Below are 24,085 nucleotides of genomic sequence, written 5' to 3'. Positions count from 1 at the left end.
TGGGATGCCTATAAACTCCAGCTTTCTGGTGCCTGATAGTCAGGGTTGCTCCACACTGCATAGCTCTTAATTTTTGGGATGTGTTAGGGACAATGTTAAAGTTGTTGTGAAAAAAGTAGAAGTTCATTTAGAAAATATGCAAGTGGGAAAAAATATTACAAGAACTGTGACACTTTAATTGGAAATGACCAAATTAATTGAGGAAAAAAGAACTGAGAAAGGTAGACTCTGGATCCCATCTCTTCTGATACAGGGAAAAATGCACCCTTTTTTATGTGAGTAGAATAATCTCCCTATTGGGATGTGGCAGCTCTTCTTAAACCTCTTGTAAACCTTTGGATCTTTCACTTGATCTGAGCCTAAGGATCATATTCCCATCCCTTCCCTGTGAAGAAAAGTGAATCCATTATTTAGGGGGGTTCTCTGACAGAATAATTTACAGTAAGAGGTGCATAGGGATTAAATGGGGTTCATCTGCATGCACTGGTGAATTTATTGCCTCATCTAACATTGGAGAATATGACTACTCAATGCTTAAAATACTTAACTATGAAAATAGGCACATTACATTTTCATGTTCCTGTGTGCCTTTAAAATATTCTCCTTTGCAATTTAATTGTCATTGTGTCTACCTTACAGCTACAAAGCCTGAGCCAGCCAAAGTAACTCTTAGGGGGAAAAACATGGAAGAAGGTCTCCAAAACATGGTAGAGAAGCAAAGTCAACTTACAAATTCTCAGCCATAGAAATTTAATTATCCTGTCACTTCCTGAGCAACACATTACTTAGGGACAGTGTATCTGCGTGTCCTTTAGGCCATCTTTAGACATTGAACACCTTCTGAGAGAATGGAATTTAGCAACTTGCCACAAAAAAAAAAAAAATCTGGGAAAGAACAAGATAGTCCATGGTGTTGGAGTAAGAATACAGAACAGAACTTCTCAGGAATTTCATGCTTGACTAGTTCTCCCAGTGGGACATTCACTTTGCCATATAATCAGATTTTATCCTCAGTAAAATTTCTGGTTTCTTTTGAAAGAATTGTTTCATATTCCATATAATTCTGTTCCTTGGGAAGGGGGCCTCTGGGGAAACCTGGGCTTGCTTCTTTTTGCTCCAGGGCAGCTTGCTCGCTGAGCTGTCCTGAAGCCAGTGCTAAGGTTTCTAGGGTTTTTTGCTGATCTGCAGCCTATCAGTTTTAGGAGATCTGTATCTCATACTCCATAAACTCTCTAATAGTAAACTTACAGAGCCTTGGAGACTTCAAAAGTTCAGAGCTAGTTCTTACTTTATTTCCTAGCCAAATTTCAGCGTTCTTGTTTCCACAGGAGAAGCTGATTTTTCATCCTCTTTCTGCTTCCAGCCAACTCTAACGCAGATCTTTTCACCTCAGGTCATGAGTATGGGATTAAAATTTTGGTTTATAGTTATTAGAGATAAAGCTGATCCAACTTGCACTGAAGTTGTTGGCTTCCATCAGTGCCAGTAGCTTTTTTAGAGGTTATTTTTAATATGAGATGGTTGCTGATCCTCTCCCATCTTCGGTTGTGAGGAGCCATGAGGGAACTGGTGGAAGACTCAGAGTATGTTCACACAGTTGTGCAGATGCCTTCTACAGTCCAAGTAAAAAGACTGGCTTTTCCAGAGCAGTGCTCATGGGCATCTTCAGACAACTGGCCCAGCTCGCTTGCAGGAGATGTCTGGCTGGTTTTAGGTGGCTAATCAAGTTTTAGATGGTTAATCATTCTGTGAGATGTGTCACTAAGCTCATTTAAGCCTTTGGAGAAACTGCGCCATCCTCTCCCCAGCATTGTATTGAAACAGTGAGGTTGTGTGACTTTGTTTGTGTATTCAGCCTGCACTTGTCCTGTGGATTGATGGCCTCCGCCGGGTGACATCAATCTGGGCTGAAGTGCAGCTGCACTTTGTAACAGCTCAAGGGGCACAAAGGTATCAAGTGGTATTGTGTGCTTGGAAAGATGTGGTTTATCGGAGGAAGTTTGTGGTCTGTTTGCTGTCACTCTGTCTTTGCAGTGCCGACTTCCCTTACCTTCACTATCACGTTGTCAGGCAAAGAGACCTCACACGTTAGGACAGAGAGCTTTTCCACATCCAGAGCTGACTTATTTTCCTTCAGCAAGAGGTCTGTGGGCTGTGCTGCAGTCGATAGAGCTGCTTGATTCACCATGAGTATAGTAATTTAGCTTTCAGGAAGCTCTTTACAATGCACAAGTTCCTAAAAAAGGAACAGAAAGTAAGGAAGTCAATGACTTCTCTCACTGACACTTTCACCTAAGGTTCCTTCAATAACAGTTCCTTAGAAAAAAACAGTCAAAGATAGAGTGTACTACAGAAAATTTTGCTGAGAAGTACACGTTTCATCTTTCATGAATGATCAGGTGTTCAGAAGGACATTCTTTGGACTTCAAATGGGCTTAGAAGCCCTTCAGAGCGCTATGATGTGACTGGTGGCATGACCAAATGACTCCTGTGGGTGGATCTTTTTGTGGCAAGCTGTGAAATTTACTGAAACCTTTTTGAATTTCCCCCACAAGTAGAAAGTCACTCTAATGTACATATGAGGGTAGGGTGATTTTGTGTCACTTTTTGCCCATTTTGATGCTAAATAGTCTCACTTTTAATAACTCATGGTATCTCAGGCACGCCAGGTGACTTCATGCTGGCCATAACCCAGATTTGGTTCCTAAATGACTGTGTGGGTGTCCCTTTGGGAGAATATGGTGAAGAGTCAGGCTGAGATCCATGTATGTCAGCCCCTCCTCCTAGTTAGGTGCTAGTAGAAGGAGCAGGAATGCCAAAAGGAGTAAGTTCTTGTAACAGTAAATTAAGGATGGTGAATTTATAAAGTACTTGTCACAGTAAATACCTTAGAAGCCAGAATGCATTTTTGTGTCATGATCATTGAATCATTTTTATGAGAAGTCAAAGTAAATTCATATGCAATCTGCAAAGTTTGTAGAGAGTTTAATTCATCCAGGAAATCATGTGTTGGGAATACAGTACCCAGATCCAGATCAGATATACTTCAGAGAAGCATTTAGATTTTAAAATCCTTCCTCAAGCTAAACTGATCTCCAAAATCTTAGGAGTTTCACCCTTCTCTGGACCTCATGCTCCATGCAAGTGAACATCATGCCAATGTGTTTCCCATTTCCTGGGGATTAAACTGCTGTGTTTGATGACTCAGGACTTTCCAAGGAAGCAGCTCAGTCACTCATTCTGTCTGAAGTGGCCTCAGGTACCTCAGAGGACATGTTTTCTCTTCCACAGTGATTCATGATTTCAGAGCAGAAGATCAGTTCTCTGTCTTTTCTTTTCTTCCCACAAAGTTAATTAATAAAAAAATTTCTGTTAGTGAGTGTTGAAAGATTTTGGTTTCCCACCCATACTCCCAAATGCTCTGCATTCCAGGAAGAATGAAAAATGGACTTGTGAACAGAAACAGGAGGGAGGAAAAATGGATCAGATGCTGTAGATGGATGTAGGTACAGTTGCTGTCAAGTAATATGGTGAAATACCTTCCAGAATAAAGACAGTTTCTTGCAGTTGTGATTGCTAAGAACATACCACCACAGTAATCCAGTTTGGGGATTCATAGGTGCAAATTTAGAAAGTTTGGGGCACAGGGAGTGTCTAGCAGAAATTGAACTGTATGCGCCTCTGCACTGACCTCTTGCTTAGTTGGGCAGCTACATGTGATGCAGTTGTTCTGCTTGTGAAAACTGAATCTTCTGCCACTGTTTGAGGCTCTTGTTGGTCAGGAGAAGCACCTGGAGGATTCACCCCCTCATGGCCACTATGGACCTGGCTATGCCCATCCGTCTGTCTCATGTAGCCCCACCACAGTACAAAATTTTTTATCAGCATCAAGAATTAATTTTAAATTTACACCCACCATGTTTGTAACTTTCGTCACTTCAGCAAGATAACAACTGGTTGTCACTTCAGCAAGAAAATATTAGGTCCTACTGGGAGCCAGAGTTGACAGAAGGACTAAATTTGCAATATTGTCTGTTCCTACTGCTTTATGGGACATCAGAGCAGCTCCCAATTCCATAGTGCCCCTCTCTGTTGGTAGCAGCTTGCAGAGGAAAAGACCCAATTTGGTGCTCTCATTTGTGAGAAAGAGCACACTGAAGTCTTTCTCCATTGATTTCCAGTCAGCTCAGGAATAGTAACATTTTCCTGCTGACCTGTAGCACTTCAGCAGCAAAGTCATAGACAGGCTCCAAGTGCTTTAGTACCCAGTGCCCTGTCTGGCAACTAGATTTGCATCTGCTGTCATATGACCCCAGCTTCACATTTCCAAATTACTCTTGCAAAAATAAAGGCAGTCCCAGAAATCCCTCTGTCAGGACAGCATATCCCTGTTTATGTTTGAAGGGCCAATACCAATCTGGAGTCCCCAGTGATCAATGTGCACATTCAGAGATGACCGTCGTGTTGTGTTTGAAGTGAGCACAGCACTTGGAAATGAGGATGAGGCAGGAATAAATCAGGATGAAGGATGTGGGGCATTACCTACTTTACATGAAATCCTTGCTGGAAAGACGTGGCTAGCGTTCCAAAGTTTTCCTTGGAGAGTGCTTGGAAGTTGCACACCAGCCTATTTGTGGAAAGCTGAACAGTTTCCTATTGTCCGTGATGTGAAACACTTCCCAGATAAACACTTTTCCTCTCCACTGAAGAAAAACTATAAAGCCTCAGCAGAGTTGCTGGTTTCTGTTGGCATTGAGCTCTGTTAAAGGCTATAGTTTATATCCATGCCAGAGTCATTAAGGAAAGGTTCCATTATTGAGTGAAACTGGGATAATCTTCAAGGATTTAATAATGTTTTGCGCCCACATCTTTGTGTCTCTGTGTTCATTATACCCCTGGAATGTAAATCCCAATCCACAGTGGATAAACATGGATCTCAAATACTTTTTTGGTACTGTCTTCTGTTTGGTACTTGCTTCTTGATTTCTGAAAGGGAAAGAAAACATTGCTAGAAATAAACTCACTGGAGTTGTTTAGCCCAGAGAAGAGGAGGCTCAGGGGGGAGCTTATCGCTTTCTACAGCTACCTGAAAGGGTTTTACTGGGGTGAGAGTTGGTCTGTTATCCCAAATAACAAGCAGTAGGAGAACAAGAAAGGACCTTAAGTTGTGCCAGGGAGGTTTAGATGGGATATTAGGAAAAATTTCTTCACAGAAGGGGTTGCCATGCATTGGAACAGGGTACCAGGGAAGTGGTAGAGTCACCATCCCTAAAGGGATTTAAAGGGTGTGTACATGTGGCACTTGGGGACATGGTTTAGAGGTGAACATTGCTGTGCTGGGTTAATAGTTGGACTCAATAATTTCAAAGGTCTTTTCCAACCTAAACAATTCTGTGATTCTACAAAGAGAGCAGTAAATCTCTGCTGCTGTAGTGGGTTTAAGTTGTAACATTGCCTGCATTTGTGGCATTTTAAGTAATTTTAAGGAATTATTCCTGACACCCACAGAGTCAAGGCATCATATTCCATCACAAGGAAGATCCAGAAGTCCCTCCATGAACTTTGGAGAGAAAAAGCTGATTTTTGAAATCGGCAATGCTAAGAACCAAGGCTGTATAACACCTTGGAGTAATACTGGTGGTGGTTTGGTCCAGGTCCATGGGTGGTTCTCACTCTGCTTTCTCTTGTCCTGGGAGGTCTGAAGGACCCATTGTATCCCCACCTCTGACTCCAGTTTGGTTTTGCTGGGTTCCTGCATCCTTCCTCTGTGGTACCTCCTAGGCTGAAGACCTTTTCCCAGAAGCAGCTGGTTCCACTTGTTAACCTACAGTCAGTGGATGCAGTAGATACAGATTCACTTTTTGCCACCATTTTGTCAAAACAAACCTTGCTTTGAGTTTGTGACAAAGGAATCATCTTTCTTCCCTAGAGGAATGGGGTTTCTTGCTAATGTTAAATGGTGATTTTGCACTTGTATCAAATTTGTATGTAAATTAAGTTTTAGGTGGGAATTGCAGCTTGTGTTGACATTTAGCAGGCACTGAGGTTTTAAATCGCTGAGGCAATTTTAAAAACATTTCCCTTAAGGAGAAAGGACACAGACTTGAAAGAAAGCAGAGGTAACAAGGGTTTCATTTGTTTGTTTCAGAAATGCAGCCATGAATTTAGGGCAATTTCTATGTATTCAAGCATTCATACTGATTGCAGTCATTGCTGAATGACTCATGTCAGAGAAAGGCATCAAATGAAATCCACAGACAACCAGAAGTGGTTTAAATGAGGTGATATAGCTGGAGACTGATTTTTTTTCTTTCTTCTTTCACTACTGGGGTGCACTGTTCCACTTGCTTCGTTCTTTACCTTTCCTGCCTTTCCAAGAAGCCCTGGTCAGTCTGTGAACAACAGACATGATGAGGTCTAGGAGACCTATAGGTTCAACTGTGGTGTATAGAAAAAGGCTTTCCTCATAAAGCCTGACTCCATCATGCTTATTTTCACATAAATAAGGGCATACACTCTTTTTTGATCTGTGTGCTTTTTTGATCTGTGTGCTACTTGGGATAATTCAGTTCTAACTGCCTGTCAGATGAATTCTTACTAGAAAAGGAAGGCAACAGAGGGACAGAGTAGCCTCCCCTTCTGTTCAGAATTGAGAGGCTTGTGGAGCAGCCCCAAGCACTCAGTCTCATTGTAGAGAGAGAGCCAGAGGAGTCGTCCTGCAGTTTTAATTAAAACATCTCACGTGGGCATCATTTCAACAGCATTGACTTTTCTGCAGTTTGAGCTGTATTACAGCACCTCATAAGAAGTCTTGGTTTGGTCACTCTCAGTGTTCAGCTTTGTGTAGTGATAAGAAGCTAACATGACTGCTGGAACCTGTGCCAGATGCCAGGCATAGTTGTGATGAGTCTCTGATGTCTGTTACACTTGTTATATTACATGTTTTTCCATAGCTAGGCAGTGCTACAAGTACTCAGCTGTGATGCCCCCTCAGACAACTGGCACTTAGATAAAGCATTTCAAGGCAAACAAACAAACAGATATGCACATATAATAAAGGTAGGTGAGCCCCTAGAGCTCCTGTGGAATGAGGTCTCCAACAGAGTTAGGGAGGGAGGCTGCAGGGGCTGTCACCTTTGTACTGTTTGTCATTGTCTCACACCCTTTGTCTGTCAACTTGGTGAGATGGAGCTCTTCAATGACTGTGTAATTTAATTCTGGGATTCTTAAGTGTACCAATAAAAATAATGATCATGCATAATTTAATTCTGGGATTCTTAAGTGTGCCAATAAAAATAATAATCATAGACATTTCAGTGAAGGAGAGATATTTTCTGGGGTCAGTTCAAGTTTTCCTGTTTGAAGGAAGGGAGACCTGGAGCCTGTTCTTTGTAACTAGACAGTGAGATTTACCTGAGTTCATTAAAAATCAGTCTCTCCTATGGCCTCAGATGCATCCTGGATATTCAAGGTCTGGTCTCATAAGTTTCAATTAGCAAACTCATAAAACCTTCTTTTCTTCCATTAGGTTTCAGCAGCAATGTGCATGCTTTGTTAATGAAGAATTTTAGGAAGGATGGCTTTGTCAGACAGAAAGGAGCGTTTGATACAAGCAGTTCCATCTGCATGGCTTGATACAGAGAGGGAACCCTCTGTGACATGAGGCTAATACATAGAGAGACGTTATGTGAAGTCCATTGGCATTAGAGTTGACAGAACAGCATTAGACATTAAAGCAGGTGGGGTTTGGAGGGAGAACTCTTCTGCCTTCATCACGTTTCGAGGGCTCTGTCCACCACTGTGCAGTGAAAATGCCCAGACATGCTGAAGTGTGGCCTGAATACAGATTCTGACAACTATCTTGTTCTTTTCTTGGAAACACTCAGGCACTGTGATATGGGCAAGGCCAATGGGCTCTAACAACATTTTGGAGAAAGTCAGAGTGTCTCTGTGTTCCTTTTTTTAGCTCAGCAGCCATCAATGGCTGAGCAGATCAGATGTTTTGCAGTGTTGGCTGCAGAGAAGAAAGGTGGATTTAGTGTCACAGAAATGTGGAGTCTCTTGCAGACATGGTCTTCTTATGGCTCTTTGGTTCCACACTTATGCCTGCTGCTGGATTTAAGTGGTCTGTGTCTCTCTCCTTCTGGTGATAGCAGCTACTTAGGAGCTCACATTATCTGTGTCTTACAATTGTAAGAGCCTCAACTGAGCAAGGTACTTCAGGAACACAAGTTGCTGTTCTTGCACAGATCTGTGATGCACCCAGTAGCTCACTTCAGCCAGGATTCAACTTCCAGAGCATCAGAGGGAAGTGCAGGAAACAGCACCAGGCAAACAGTGAATAATCTGCCCTTAGTTTCAGTCTGAAGTCAGTGAAAATGTTGTAGTCCCTCAAGCTAAGCCTTGCTCAGCTGTGTCTCTGTAGAGTTTTTATATTTAAGATATAATAGAGAATATGGACTTCTGCAGATAGATGTTCTCTCTGGAGGATCCAGCAAAGAAGGGAAACTAATTCCCAGTGGAGACAATCTCGGAGCAGAACTCAATTTGGATTGTAAATGAGCAAGATACAAACAGTTGTATATTAGCTGTAATTCTACTATGGATTCAAATCAAGCAGCCAGTTTGATTGTTGTTTTTTGGGAGGTTTTTATGTCAGTTAAGTTCTTAAAATTCATTGCAAACTCAGCAGTCAAAATTTTATTATAAGACAATAAAACAGTTTACTTCATGTAGCAAGCCTTTGGGTGCTGCAAGGACATACAGAGTTGTAATTTGAATGTGAAGGCGTCTCTCTCCTCTGTGAAGGAGACTTCCTGGTGTCCCAGGACAGCTGTATATCTCTGTGCTCCCTGTTGAACCGTGCCTGAGCAGGAAAAAGCCCTTCTGGACCTATGGGATAGGGATTCTATCCAAGGAGCTTTAAGTACCACTTCCATAAGACAGCAAGGCACCAGAAGTATCTATATTGTGAATATTTTGCTTAAGCTGAACTACCCAGGCAGAAATAGCTTAGCACTAAATTGGTTTGGTGGTAATAAGACTGTGGAGATTTAGGGAATAGAGCCTGAGGTGGGGCTTGTGTACCATGAGCAGAGAAGGTTCTTATTTGCTATTTATGTGGAAAATGGAAACAAGACTGGAGGGTCAACCCATCCTTCCTCTGAGAGCACAGCCCATCCTCTGGGGCTGGAGCGTGCAGCTCTCAGAGTTTCCATGAAAGATTCATAAACAAAGGATTATTCAGTTCAAGAACTGAACCAAAAAATCAAGAAGGGAAAATAAGTTCAGAGCAATTTGAAATGGAACGTTTTGAGGATGCTTTTGAAGACAGGAATTGGGTTTTGTTGGGTTTTGTCATTTTTATATATTAGTTGGGTTTTTCTTTTTAATTGAGATCAATCCCTGAACAAAAAAGGGCACTTTGTAGCATGTAAGTCTTTGAAAACAGAGGACTAAAAAAAATTAGAAGCTTTGTTCAGAAAATGCTGAAATGAAACATTTTGAGTTTTCTGAAAGAATTCATATGAAAATGTGGAAATGACATGTTACAAATGTTACAGCTGCCCTCTTTTTTTTTCAGCAAACGCAGCCTCTCAAGTGCAGAAGGTTTGCATTTCTTCTCCTGTGCCTTAGACCAGCTCTACTTCTAATGAAACAGAATAGATAACAAAAGTTTTACTTCTTCCTCTTACTTTATAATTTCTCAAAGTGGGAATGAAAACGTTACGGTCCACGTGAATATCTTCACATGACAAATTTTTCATTTATGCGCAGAGTTGCACATGTATATACGTGTGTATACTGAGGACTAAATTTGCTTTCAAACTAAGGTTACAGTTCTTGAGCAACAGTGATTCTTCCCAGAGAAATAGTCTGTCATGGATTCAGAGCACATCCAAGTTTGGGGTGGACTGTAATCTAATTTAACTACTTAACCTAATTTAAGTGCTCATGAGATGTAGTTGACTATGATGCAAAAAAATGAAAAAACAACTTTGTTTCCAAATTCTGTTAAGAAGTTTTAACTTTAGTGTACAGGCCTAAGGCAACTACATCCTAAATAAAATAACCTCATTATAATTAAGCTGATCAGGTGGGTGAATAATCAGAGATTTCACAGGAGTAATCAGGGATTTCTCTTTTGCTGTCTCTTGAGCCCAATTCATTCTGAGTAATTTACAGCACTTAGCCTGAAGCAGCTCAGATAAAGTTTAAGTATGGGGAGAATCTAACTCTCTGATCTCTGCTTTGCAGTTACTCTCTTTTGCAGTAAAATATATTTATGCTTTTCATCTTGAAGGACATTATGTCCATGGTGTCACCTGGTTATGTGAGTCTGTGCTCTCAATCCACACTTCCATCACTGGAAAGAGGCCCTATGAGCAGTGCTGGGATGGGTTAGGATTTCTGCCTGCTTTTCTGTTCTTTTGTTTCCTTCTCTCCCAAGAGCTTTGGAAGTCTGAGCTTCATCCTAGTGTGGAAGAGGGGGAAAAAAGCAAAACCCTTTGTGGGACAGGACATTGTGGTGCCCATCTTGTGGGTGTGCATGACTGTCTCAGAGAGATGTGTGGGGAAAGCAGAGCCAGGAGCAGATGTCTCCGTGGCCTGCGGCGAGGGGAGCGAGGGTGTGTGCGAGGGGCTGGCGAATTCCTGCCTTCACAAAGACACCCCAACTGGAATTTATGAGAATCCATCCACAATAAAACGCTTTTAACTCGCTGTCTGGCCGTCAGCCGGCTGCATCCCAGGAACGGTGGCATGAGGATGAAGCTGCCACATCGCACATTCCTTGCTATCACCGCAGCTTCTCTCTTGATGAAACAAAATCTCCCCTTGTCTGACAGTTCTGAGAACTGAAGCAAGAAAACCTCAGTGATGTTGCTGTGCTTGGAAGCCTGTGCAAAGCATGGCAGTCTTCTGAGCAAAACTTTTCCATTGCTTGTGCTGCAAAGTCAGGATGCAAATAATAAATTGGCAGACTGGGATTTCAGAAGATTCTGCATATATCTGAGGGAACAGAGATGTTACCGCAAGATTGCTGAAAAAAAAGAGATTGATGATTTCATTGTCTGGACGATGTGTGTCATCAGCAAAGGCATACAGCAAGGGCAAGTTCCTCCCTGGCCCTGTGGAAGCCCGTGGGGAGGCTTGATGGGAACTCAGTCCAAACATTGATGGTGTTACTCTGGCAGATCAGGGGCAGAGGCATTACCGGCCTCTGCCCTGCCTGACCTGTGCAGTTTTAAGCCTGGGACTTATAAAAATAATATATTGCAGGACACCATGGTGTGAATGTCATCTTTCTGACCAGATCCACTCAATAGCCCTAACAAATCCCAGTGATGAGTCAATTTTCAATGGTCAGTGCCAGCACAGAGTGACACTGCAGACCACAAGGAAGAGAGAGAAATGCTGAGACAGCCTAATGGAGCATCCAGCTCAGTCCAAACAACTTACATGTTTTGTTCTTTTAATTCTTGGAAAGAATTAGAAAAGGATGGCAAATTTCACCAGAAGTGAAAGAAACCACAGAGGTCTTTGTCTGTGGATTAAGCGTTTTCAAGAACTAGCAAGAATAAATGTTTTCCTGTTTTCACTGCTTTCTGTACCTTAGGACCAAGCCACATAGGATATTTGTTGAGACTCCAAAGTTTTCTTATTTGGACTTGGTTGTTTTAGAGAACTTGTTTTGCAGGACTGCACATCCCAGGGAAGGAAATTAAGGTCAGAGATGGGAAAAACCCACCTAAGGGCCTGAAATAATTTTCATTTTTCCAAGACCACCCTGTGTGGGAATGATACATTTAAAAATGGGTGGAACCTCTAAGCCTGGAATTGTATCAAGTTATTCATGAAAAATCTCTGAGATCTTTGTGTGGACCAAGATATTTGGGTGGTACTTTCTCACTCTTTCTTCAGAAAAGGCACTGTGGCCTCACAAACTGAAAACTAGCCTTGCTTTTTCCCCGACTTTAAAAATAACTATGTATCTTGAAAAGCTGTCTCAGCAGTAGTGAAGGAATGGAAAAAAAAGTCCATTATATCCCCATGGTTTCATACAGTGCAGCTGTGCTAACAGAGTGCACAGAGACTGAGACCAGGGGAAAGGCACGAAATAGTCCATGAAATGAGCAGTTGAATTTAACAGTAAAGCTTCAGGTAATGCAGAGCTCGACTGTCCAGGTATCCGATTGCAGATGGCAGGTTTTTGCCTTTATTTTTCAGGGGGAAAATCCAGAATATAAATAAAATCTAGCACTTAACTATTATTTGTATTAGCGTTTTTTTTTGGTTTTTTTTTTACTGAAATCAATGGGGAAATTATCATCCTATAGGAAATCTTTCTTACATTAAATTAACATTTTTAAATATTCTTGCAATATATTTGGATGAAATATCCATATTCTGTTTTGATTTTCCTTCTGGCAGAATGTCTGTAGGATGACAGTCCTATCTGAAAAAAAAACAGGTTCATAATGAATTAGTCATATTTTTATAGTATTTGTTGTTTATTTTTATTGTAATTATTATTTTGTACATAATATAGTATAATCATTGTAACTGATTTATTAAATCAGTTTAAAACTATCTTTGTTTTATTTTAGAGGAGCAAGCATGCATCAACATACAGCTTTCAAAAGTCCCTCTTAGGTCTTGGTGCGATTATTAGCAGTTACTAATAATTTAAAAAATATTTGTGCAGGCATAATGGAACGAATATCAACTCAATGTAATATGCAGTTGCCACAGTGGATCTATTCCCCCTGACTCAACTCTAACATGCTGGTGGTTAGTTTATAACCCTCTTTAGGTTACAGCATTTTAACGTTTCTCCAGTGTTTATTTATTCTCTTCCCAAAGAATGTTCTGAAATATCAAGTTTACAACCTGTGGCTCATGTGATGGTAGTGGTAACAATTAAGGCAGAAACTTTCAAAGCCACCACGGGGATTTTGATGCCCAAAGTCATTAATTTTAATAAGAAGGGAGCTGCCAGTCGTCTTAAGTGGTTTGTAAAATCTCAACCCATAAAAACACCTCTCTACTGGTTCCAGTTTACAGGGAGCTCAGAGCAAGGTAAACACATGTAAGAAAATAGTAGGTGTTAAAAGGTGGAAAGTACGTGTTCAGATATCCCTAAGACCACTCAAGGAATCAAAGAGCAGCCCCAGCCTTGAGCTGGCACAGGGGGGCTGCTCCTGCCTGCAGCATCTCAGGGAGTTGCTGACTGATCAGAGCACGAGGCACAGAGAAGGAAGTCAATGGAAACAGAAATTTTGGCTACAGCTCAGTTCCGGTGGCTTCCTGCCACCCACTGGTCTCTGCTGCCATCTCAGGACCCACATGGTGTCTGTAGGTGCTTGGTCCTGGTCCTTCCTACCTGCCTAAACTCTCCTGTCCAAGTTCACACTGTGTTATCCTCCAAGCTGCTAAATGGCTGCACTTGGATGTTGATACTTTGCTGATCCACCGTCGTGGTTGGATAAAAATTAAGAACTGTCTGCTGTGGCCTATGAGACCGCCCCAGTGCAAACCTGTGAGCGCCTCTTCATTTACTGAGTCAGGACATGGCTTTGTTTAAGCCACAAGCCTGTGCCATAGCTGAGGAATTCTTAAAGGCTTTGGAGAGCGCCAAGAACTCTCAAAGGAAACTGCTGCACTGGGGAACTTCCACCCTCAACATGAAACATGAAAGAAAGTCTTAATGGGGAAAAAATTTAGAACCAGCAGATCTATCTGTGATATAAAATAGAGCATGGAGTAAGCATGAATGAGTTTGGAAGGGACTCACTGGGAGTCTGAATGATTGGGAAAAGAAGAAAGAAAAGGGATTTTCTTGTGTGTTTTATTAATAAAACCAACCATGAAGAATTTCAGAATTAGTTCTAGAAAACTTTCTTTTTTTGCTCTATCTGCTGTATGATCTCTGAAGAACTTCATGGATGTTGGCTACAAGTGACAAAGTTACTGTGGTGTTTGCCAGTGAGTCTCATAGTAACAGTAATTAATTATCAGTAGGTATTGGAAAGACTTTCGGATGAAACACAATGCAGTGGAAATAGAGGTGACCATCAAGACTGGTATTGTAACAGACTTCAAGAAAGTAAAAAAGAAAAAAAGCTTTCATTAGTAGTAGATGTGACTTTTTTGGAAGAGAACAAAATGTTCCATAAATGAAACATGTGGTTTCACTTGCGGCACATTTTGTACATTGTCACCAATGAAGTTTAGGATTTTTTATTACTTTTTCATTAAAATGTCTTACTGGTTTCACTCAGGAGGCAAAATTTTTCACGTGGCTTTAATTGTTTCTGTCATAAAAGTCATAGCATCCATGTAATAGAAATAGTTTTGCAGACCACAGCTTCATATTGCCTATTAATTCGCTCCCATTTTCTGTATGTACAACTCATTGGCCCATCCCAGGGACAGGAAAATTTCTTGCAATTAAGACTCAATATGAACTTCTACTGAAGTTAGGGGGGAAAAATAACTTTATGTCAGTCCTGTTTTATTAGTTTTTTGTTTCAGCTATCTTAGCTCACAATAAGTTCACATGGCTGCATACCAAAGGAGAGAGTTTATATTGACTTTCTTCTAAAATCAGTGAAACTCTAGAAGATGAAAATAAAAGGTCTTTTCTGCATCATTCCAGTCATGTACAAGAGCTGGTAATACTTCAGATAGGATTGAAGAGCTCTGGCAGAATTGTTTCAAGGAGGCTTTGGACAGGTCATTTCCCCCTTTTTTCTTCATTACCTGCTGGAGTTCAGGTCTCACATCCCATCCCAGCTGCCAAGCTTCCATGCTTCCATGCGTCTGTCATCAGCCTAGGTGTCCTTGTCCCCAGTCCTGACTGGATGAGGAAATACAATTCTTGTTGCAGTTAAAAAAAAAAAACAAAAAAAAAAAAAACAAAACAAAAAAAAAAACCACCAAAAGACTTCTGTTATCTCATTAATTTAAGATCAGCTTCTCTCATTAATTTAAGATCACCTTCTCTTACCATCTTGGAGAGGGTTTTGTCATTCGACCTTCAGCCCAGCAGGGGAGGCAACCCCTACCACAGACGAAGGCCTCTAAGAAGTCATTAAGATGCCAGAACACAGCAATAGAGTATCTGTTGCCTTTTCCCTGTTTTTCAGTTAAGTGTTTACTTGAAAGCTTCCTATGAAATGCCAGTGCTGTCTTTACTTGCTGCTCCAGAGCAAAAGCCTTGTGCACCTTCTCAGCAGTCAGGGGCACCCACCAAGCAGTGCAGTCTTCTGCTTTCACCTTTGTTTTGGCACCCTTCCTCCTTTACACATATTTAAATGTTGTGTTTTGCAGTTCAAGGACGACAAAGACGAGCCCAGCCTTGGAGGGACTCTCAGTGACCGCCCTGCCCCCTGTCCAGCTTTCTGAGCAGGTCCCACTGGCGTCTCCTTCCCTGAAGCCACAGCAGATGGACGAAGAAGACAGCCTGTCTCCTCACCTCTTGTTGCCCGACAGCATCAGCCAGCTGGAGGAGTTTGGCAGGCAGAAGAAATGGCACAAGAAGCAGCACAAACACCATCGCCAGAGGCAGTTCAATGACCTCTGGGTTCGGATAGAAGACAGGTGAGTCATGACTGCTGTGGTCCCTGTCCTCTTCCTGCTGGCTCCTAACTTGATGCTCTTTGCAGATCCCAGCTCTTGCTGCTTAGACCATAGGGAAGGTTGGATAAAGGCTAACTGGGAGACACAGGGAGTGAGATTATGTTTTTGTAGCCTAATGAAGAGCTAGGAGGAAAATAAGTGTGTTCATAGGCATGTTTGATCAAAAAGTAAATAAGAAAAAAAGAGTTAATGCTTAAAATATTTAAAATACACAGAAACAAAGACTTGTCAGAGTGAAAAGCAGGAAAAGAACAACAATAGAAAATACTCTGTGCTTGTCCTTTTTCTTCCAATAATTCTTTTCCTATCTGTACCAGCAGTTTTCATCACAAAGGCTTGCCCATTTTCCGACCATACAGAATATTCCTGAGAGTTTTTAAGATTCTGAAAAATCGGACTTTCAGCCTTCTTAACTATGTTGTGGGGCTGAAATGTTTTAACATCTCAGACTGCTCTGAAAATAGCAAACTGAAGCAAAATGAAGCACTTAACTAAATCCTCTATGTGAAGAGGATGGAGGCAGGCACTTTTCCATGGCTATTCCAATCTTGGTCTGAGGTTAAAAACTCCCATTCAATGTTTGAATAAGAGCCTTCATGTTTGACCAGGGCTTCTCAATGTGTGCTTTTAGGATTCCTGGGCAATTTATTCTCCCACCTCTAAAGCTCTTAGTGCCTTTATCCAGGCCAAATCATGGGCAGATAAACAGCCACAATGTTTACTATCTTCTAACAAGTAAAAGGAACTAAGTAATATGTTGGGAACTAGCTGCTCACCTACACATATAATAATTATCTTTGAGCATTACATATTCCCATTTTCATAGCACTTAAATTCCTTGAAAGTCTCTCTGAGATTTCTCCCTTTGCTAAGAAAAAAAGCTTCACATATTTGTGTTTTCAGATTTTTATTATTATTACTATTATTTTTTTCATTCTTTTTAATGGAGCAGTTACCTCATTTTTTGTAGTTTATTGTTTTCTCAGGGTGAATGATGTAAGGGTTGCTATTAAGGTGGTGCATATTAATCTTAATGTAATAAGGCTGTTTCTGAGATCAGTGCCAGCCTTGTAAGAAGGATTCATGTATTTTCTTTTCAAAGTGTGTTCAGTGCTTGGATCCCCTCCACAGAGGATGTTTAAGCATGAACTAGGTGGCATTTGGTTCACCACACACAGCTGATTGCCTCAAATACAAGGAATTTTTCTGTCCTGACTGGGGGCTGCTGACTTGTGGTGTCCCATGATGTCCCAGCATTTCACAAGGGTCTGTGGTCCAGTTCCTCATGTGTTGTACAAGTGAGGTGTTTAAATAGGTCTGGTGGGAGCATGGCACTTGGGCACAATCCTTCTACCCCCTATGCTATCTGTCCAGAAAGGACATTGGATATTGGCAGTGGAAATGTGCAGTTGGGAGCTTAAAGTGGTGCTTATGATTTTTAAGCCTTTTGCTGGTTTTATGAAATGTTCCTAGGAAAGGGATTTAAGAGGTAGTTCTGAGGGTTAGAGTTAAATTATTTGCTCTGTGCTCCTGTGAGATTTCACCTGAATCAAAGCCTTTTATCCCTCTATTTCCATTTCATAAGGGTGGAGATTGGGGTGAGGAAACACAAGTTTCCGCTCCCACCACGCTGGTGATGAACCAGACACTGTGTGTTGCCTGCCTTGCTGAAAGATCCCAGGGAGATATTAGTGGGAGATCACAGGCATAGAAATGAAGAAAGGCTGGAAGAAGGGAAGCCTGCCTTAGTGCCTTCAGATGGTTTTAGTGCTTCTACAGTTCTGGAGTAACTTCTGGTGTTTTCCTGGAAACAAAGCAAAACAAAACACAAAAAATACAAGTTCACTAAATTAGGGACTCACAACCAGCTCTGGTTTTCCCATAAATTGGATGGGGTCTCAACTTTCATAAACCAGCTGCTGCATATTGTGCTTTTGGCAGTTGGGTTTCATCAGCATTAATTGCAAGCTGGACCCTGCACAAAGCAATAAACAGTGAGTTCTCTCCAACTGGATCCTTTCTGATTGGCAAGAAAAGAGCAGAAATGTGTGTCTGTGACCAGACCTTGTACGGTGATCATTTTTGGGAGGAAACAAGCAGGGTGGCTGATCATACAGGCAATAGAGTGTTACTTGTGCAGGAGAGAAACATGGACTTCTTTTCATTGCCTCAATAATTGAGACTTAGCACTCGTTTTTGAAGGGTAATTGATGTAGTAGGGAGTTCTCACTCTGGCCTGTCCCAAAAATCCATTGTGCATTTGCCTACACTTCAAGTGGAGCCCCCCATGTTCTGTATGGACTGAGGTCTCTGCATTTGGTATTAACTTGAGCTATGGGCCCCTATTTCCAAATGGCTTTTCTTCCAGTTCCCTGACTAACCAATTGTCACCTGAAACTTGAAGTGTTCACCTTTGAGACAAAGTAGAGGCATTTAGGTCTTTGTTACAGCTTTCAGGGGAAAGCTGCATAAAACTCATTGTTTCCATGCGAGGTCCCCAGGATTCAGCTGTTGGAGCTGCCTTTCAACCTGAAAAGTCAAAGAAAAATATGCAGGTGGAGGACAAATCCGGGCGAATTTAAACCAGGTTATTGATTCCTGTATGAACCTCATTGAACTGTGAAATGACTCTGGTTCATACAGCTCTTTTCCAAAGCTTTATTGACCATGGATTAGAGGACTTTATGAGCCATGAATTGCAGGGCTTTTATGGACTACGAATTTCTAGGCGATCTCATACACTTCCATGGAAATCTTAGGGTGTTTTCTTAAGCTACCAACACAGAAACAAAGGAAATGAACACAGGAGAACAATCTTAAAGGAACATCAAAAGTCTGACTCCAACCTATAAAAGCCAGGAAATCCATAATTAATGGTTCCACTAAGACTTCAGCTCTCACAGTCATTCGGGTCTGATCCAAGGTTATGGCTACAATCTGAAATGGCCTCATGAAAAATGAGTCATCATTTAATGCCACACATCATTATTAGTATTTACTTTCAGTTGTACCTTGGAGATTGTCCTTTTCTTTTTGTTCTGTCTTCACAGCTGAGGCATTTGAGTTGGCACCCCTGGGTGGACAGTGTTTAGATTTGTGTGTTGGAGGTTTAGTACTGCTGTGGAGGATGAGAAAGCTTCTGCTCTGTCTCCTCCCTGTCTTTGACAGAGCTAAGATTTGCTGATCTCCTGGGTAATTGGCTGCACTGAAGACTATTAAAAAATAAAAAATGCTGATGAAATGTGTGGTTTCCTCTCCCTTCTGCCTCCTTCCCCCAAAATCTAAACAAACTGAAAAAGTCCTGCCTGACTGCAGTTTCTGTTTGAAATGGCTTGTCAAGAATCAAAATTGAATGGAGATTTTAAGTAGCAAGATTTTTTTCTTCAACTACTTGATTTTGCAGAAATTTGCAGATATGAAGTCTGTCCTTGGGAGAAATTTGAACTTAGACAAGACTCAAACCCTGGCTACCTCCCATAGCCAAAATCCAGCTGGGGCAGCAGGGAGGGGAGACAAAACCCTCAGGCTGCAGGGCTGCAGTTTGGCACACAGAGTATCATTGTTTCTGTTGACACTGTGTTAGCTAGGCTTCCCCATGTAATATAAATAATTAATTACAGATCATTCACTGGCTTTTCATGATGAGATGCTCAGTTAATTGAAAGAACAGAGAAATGCCTGTGAGGTTTCAGAGCAGTCAGTGAAGGGCAGGTCAGGATTGCACCTTTGCTGTAGCAGTCAAATGGTTCAAGGCTGCCAACAAAACCAGTCCAGAACAGAGAATCTCTTCCAGCTGCTGGGGGGAGTTATCCTGGGACCCAAGGCAAGGAGGGAGGAAAGCTCCTGGGAAAAAGGAGAGAGGGGACTTATTAACTGGGAGGGCATTATGCGAGGGGTGACGTTTGGAAGGAGCAATGGCAGCTAGAGGATGTGAAAGAGAGAAGTACAGTGGTGGGAAGAAAAAAAGTAGAAACGATGCAATGAGCAAGTTAATTCCCACTGCCAAGGAAGAGATCTGGGTGAAGGTGCTGTTTGGAAAGAGGGTAAGGATACACACGCTTCAACAGGAAAGAAATTAAGGGCAAAGAATTGTTCTCAGAAGAGAAAAAAAAATTCTCATCCCAGATGTAAGCTCAGCCCTGCAAAAGCTACTATAAGTGGGAAATGAAATGAATTCTCCCTGTAAGTAGAAATGGCAGCTCTCTGATAGCCCAGTGCAGACTGTTCAACCCCAGATGAATGCAATAACATCACAAATATCAATTTATTTTGGAAGAAGCAGTTGTTTTAGGAGGAAAAAATGTATAGCAGTGATGGATGAAGGGAGACAATACGTAATAAACTACACTGAGTTTGCCTGTACAGAGTGAACCTTATCAGTTTGGATGGAATTTAAGCACTTAGCCTGTTATCCTTTCTTTCAAGACAATGCAGTGATGGAAAACAGAACTCTGTCAACTCAGACAAACTTTTAATTCCACTTAACTGCATCTGAAAGGTAAATTTCAGTAAATTAATCCAAATTGCTTCCTTTTCACAACACATGGTGCTGAAATACAGTACTTAACTTCATTAAAGAAAAGACTGCTTTTATTTAGAGGAGACCTAGACACCTTTGAAGTCTAACAGGTAAATTGTGGTCAGATGATTTCCCTCCATATGGTACCTTTGAGCTTGAAATTTCCATCACTGGGGCCTTGTTTGTTTAAATTACCCTGTCTGCCTCCCTGGTCAGGACACTGCTCGGGGAGTGCCTCCTGATGCTCATGGGGAGAGGGATCACTGCCTCCTCCAGCCTGTACAGCCAAGGAAGCAGTGTCACCTTTGCATTTATTTGCCCTGTGTTCAACCAGGGATGAGGACACAGCTTCAGGACTTCTCTATCTTGCAGGGCATGGCATACAAATATCTACAGTCAGCAGAAGAACTTCAGGGTTTGTCAGTTTGGGTGCAAGAGCTTTCTGTGATATGGAGTGGCTCCAAAACACCTCCTGGGCAAATGCTCTCTCCTGGTTCCTTGTGGGAGGTGAACCTTTATATCCTGAATTGGCCTAAATTCTGCTCTTAGTTTGCCCAGTTTTTTTGAACTCTGTTGGATTTACAGTGTCCACAACAAGACATTTTGGGCAGTTCAGCAGTGCATCAGTTGGTCCTTCTTCCTCCCAGTCCTGCCTGCCTCTCTCAGACATGCCATCTTGCTTCTGTGAAGGCATCCTCTGCTCCTCCTGAGCAGAGAGCCAGGTGTAGGGAGCACTGCATGTTCCCCTCCTTAGCTTTTTCCTATTTCCATTTGATCCCCCTTTAAGGTGAGCAGATGGCTCAATGCCTCCTTTAAACAAGGACTGGCTCTGGCAGTTCTGTCATCATGCCCTTTGCACAGCCCCAGGTACATGAGCCCTCCAGTGAAAGTAAAATAGGAGCATGGTGTAACTCAGCACAGTAAAAACAAGAGGTAAATCTCCTGACTGTAACAAATGATATGGTGATGACATATCCTCCCTCCCTAGATGGTTTTTATTGAGGCTTCTTGAATTATCAGGTTGGTCAGAGTGCACAGAATATATTAATTAAAGCTGTGGAACCTGGCCTCAGCACACAGCTCTCTAATGCATCTCAGTAACGACAGGAAGTCCTGACATTCATGTCCAAACCTGTAGCATCTCCGTGCTAATAGACCTTCCCTGTCAGCTGGCCGTGACTGATAACTTCTTTCCCCTTGTAAAGTCAAAGAGTTAATTTGTTATCCTCCAGATGGGGCTGAAAAGATGTGCAGCCTCACTTTTACCTGCTAAACACATGAAAAGATCCATGTGTTTTACTTTGTTCTGTTGTTCTTAATAATCTGCTGCCACTGTGGGATGACAAAAGCACAGATAAAATCAGAGAAAAACAAGCAAAAGTCTTACATGTTCACTTACTTTCACTACTACTTAAGTGTCTCAGCATCAGTATGACCAATTCATATGAAACAGTATGCAAATGGTGTTTTAATGAAAGCTATAAATACCTGAAAGTAAAATCATTAAAGAACACAGAAGTCTTTTGGAAACATAATTTGTGTATAGATTTCAGTTTTGTTTCATTAAACTAAATTCTCTATTGGTAATGCATTAGGTATTTTATTTTAGTGAAATTTAAATCCATCATGAATATTAAATCCATATTTCTGAAGGCGAACGAGTAACAGAATTGGAGCACGCAAGTTGGGATTTTTGAACAATGAGGTATTTTTCAGCAATGGCTATCCAAGAGCACTTTCTGCTCTTTCCTCCTCAGTGCTGATTAAGATTGAAAATACAATGCAAGATGTTTTATGGAGCCTGTGAAGAGCTTTCTTTTCCTTTCTTGTTTTCTACTTCTCATTTGAGATGTGTTGAGTAAAGGTAGTCTATAATATCTATTTATATCTGTCCCAGCTTGATGTATTTCTGACTGTGGCTGGACACAGCCCCACAATTGTTAACTTTGTTAAGCTGCCTAAGATCTGTCTGATGCAGCACAAACAAAATATATTCTTAGGATTTCAGGATTTCCTCGGATTCAAGAAGCAGCAGTGGCTGAGTTTAGGTGATCTCTTCCTCTGTGATCCCCACTTGTGCTGTTTCTCAGCCACTGCAGCCTCATTTCCTCATCCACTGCCAGGACTTCTACAACCTGTTAACTTTTCAGTTCCATCTTTCTCCCTTTCCTGCTTAAATATTCTCTTTCTCCAGTGCTCTTTCTACCTGCCTTTTTAAACTCTGGCTGCACATGCTTGTTTGGGCCCTGGAGAAGGGATTAAGAAGGGACCTCTCCTCCATCTCCATCTGCTGCACTCACCTCCACTATCTGAGCTCACTTTGCAGGAGGCTGTGATCACACAAACACTGCACTTTGCTCTTCAGTCCATCCATGCCAATTAAATTGGGATATTTTGGAGCCTGCAGCCTTCAGCAGAATCTCTGAGATGGGGACATGTGTCACTTGTATCTCGTATATCCTTGTCACCTGACATTAATGCAGGAAGTGGGAGGCAGAACTAGGCATCCTCTCCTTCATCTTTTGACCAGGAGGTGCATCTCCTCCACGTTACTTCATCATCTTTGCTTTTTCTACCATTTGCATATAGGTGTATGTGTGTCCAACTGTACTGCAGACTGGACAGACAGCATGGGATCCATTCTTTGCTAAATTCATGGATATCATAAAGCAATTCAGGCTCTGCTGATGCTTTTCCTTCTCTTGACAACTTGACAGCCTTGCGAGCAGCCTCTGTGGCAGTGGCCAGTGCCAAGAGCATCGGGGTGAACTGTGGTCTAGACACCTACAATAATAAGTCATTAGCAAAACCTTTATGCTCATGCATTGGATCATTTTTATATTTCTCATTTGGCACTAAGCTGAAGAAAAGGTGCCTGTGGTTACAAATGTAGGATCACATTTCTTTTACCTGTAGTTTGTTTTAATGTTAGTACTGAGCTACCATGCTCAAATAGGTTAGACTTTGTTTAAAGTCTTGAGAGTCCCATCCACAACTGCTCAGTCATAAAAACAAGGCTTCAGGATTAGATTTGTAGTACAAAGTGTCTCCTGTAGAGCAAGGCAGAAAAGGAGCTTATTTCACTGGAAGAGTTAACGCTAAGTGAGTTTGACTGTCTTCTGTGTTAATGCAAGGCTTTTTCCCCAGCTATTTTTAGCCTGTTCCAGCAGTGTGTGTCCCACTGTGGTCTGGTATGCAAGAGCTTTGCTGTGAGGTTTGCAAACACTTGTATTTCTGTGTTGTGAGAACAGAGCATTTGTGTGTTATTGGAGCGTGTGTTCCTGAAAGGAAGGGCAGGCCATGCATGTGATCCATGCACGTTTTTGTTGTTGCCTGTGAATAACCATGTACAGCAAATGGGCTCTGGAAGAAAGCTTGTTAGCAGATGTCGTCATGGCCCTTCCAATTTATAAATATGAGCCTTGACATTTATATTTTCCATGTCCAGGGCTTTCACTAGCCAGATGTTCTGAGCATTGGCTTCTTGGAGTCTTTACAATGACTCCTCATGGCATATTATCTATTGCACACACACACACACACACAAATAAAAGTGATCTGGCTATTATCAAGCAGATAACATGGGAAAATACACTCAGTACCCTCAGGTAATTCCTCTAAACCTGAGCTGCATTTTAACACAGCTCTACAAAACTCTATGTTCACTCAGCTGAAAAATAAGTTGTCTGGTTTAACAGGCAGAGAAAATTCAATACCCAGTAGCACATTTACCCTGCAGTTTAGGGTGGGTGAGGAGTGTGGTTTGTGTTAACTCAAGGCTGACTGCAGTTGCAGACACTAAAAAGTGCTGAATGGGCTCATGCCCAGGCTGAGTTGGATTCCTCAAACACATGAATGGGTAGTAAAGCACCTGCACTCCCTGTATTGCAATTCTGGATACAGAGGTTTTTCCTTTGGGAAGGG

The 24,085-nt window shown here is 41.7% G+C and overlaps 1 protein-coding gene across 1 annotated transcript in view; it reads left to right on the top strand.

Moving 5' to 3' along the window:
* TRABD2B (TraB domain containing 2B) overlaps nt 1-24,085 on the top strand; it is a 261,364-nt gene that overhangs the window by 225,931 nt on the left and 11,348 nt on the right. Inside the window, exon 6 of the mRNA XM_041483560.1 lies at nt 15,334-15,603. Within this exon, the coding sequence (XP_041339494.1) occupies nt 15,334-15,603 (270 nt within the window). The remainder of the gene's footprint in view (nt 1-15,333; nt 15,604-24,085) is intronic.

This window comes from Pyrgilauda ruficollis, unplaced genomic scaffold (assembly GCF_017590135.1).
Source record: "Pyrgilauda ruficollis isolate IOZ18807 unplaced genomic scaffold, ASM1759013v1 scaffold6, whole genome shotgun sequence".
In the NCBI taxonomy this organism is placed as follows: Eukaryota; Metazoa; Chordata; class Aves; order Passeriformes; family Passeridae; genus Pyrgilauda; species Pyrgilauda ruficollis.
This window is presented reverse-complemented; position numbering and strand designations above follow the sequence as displayed.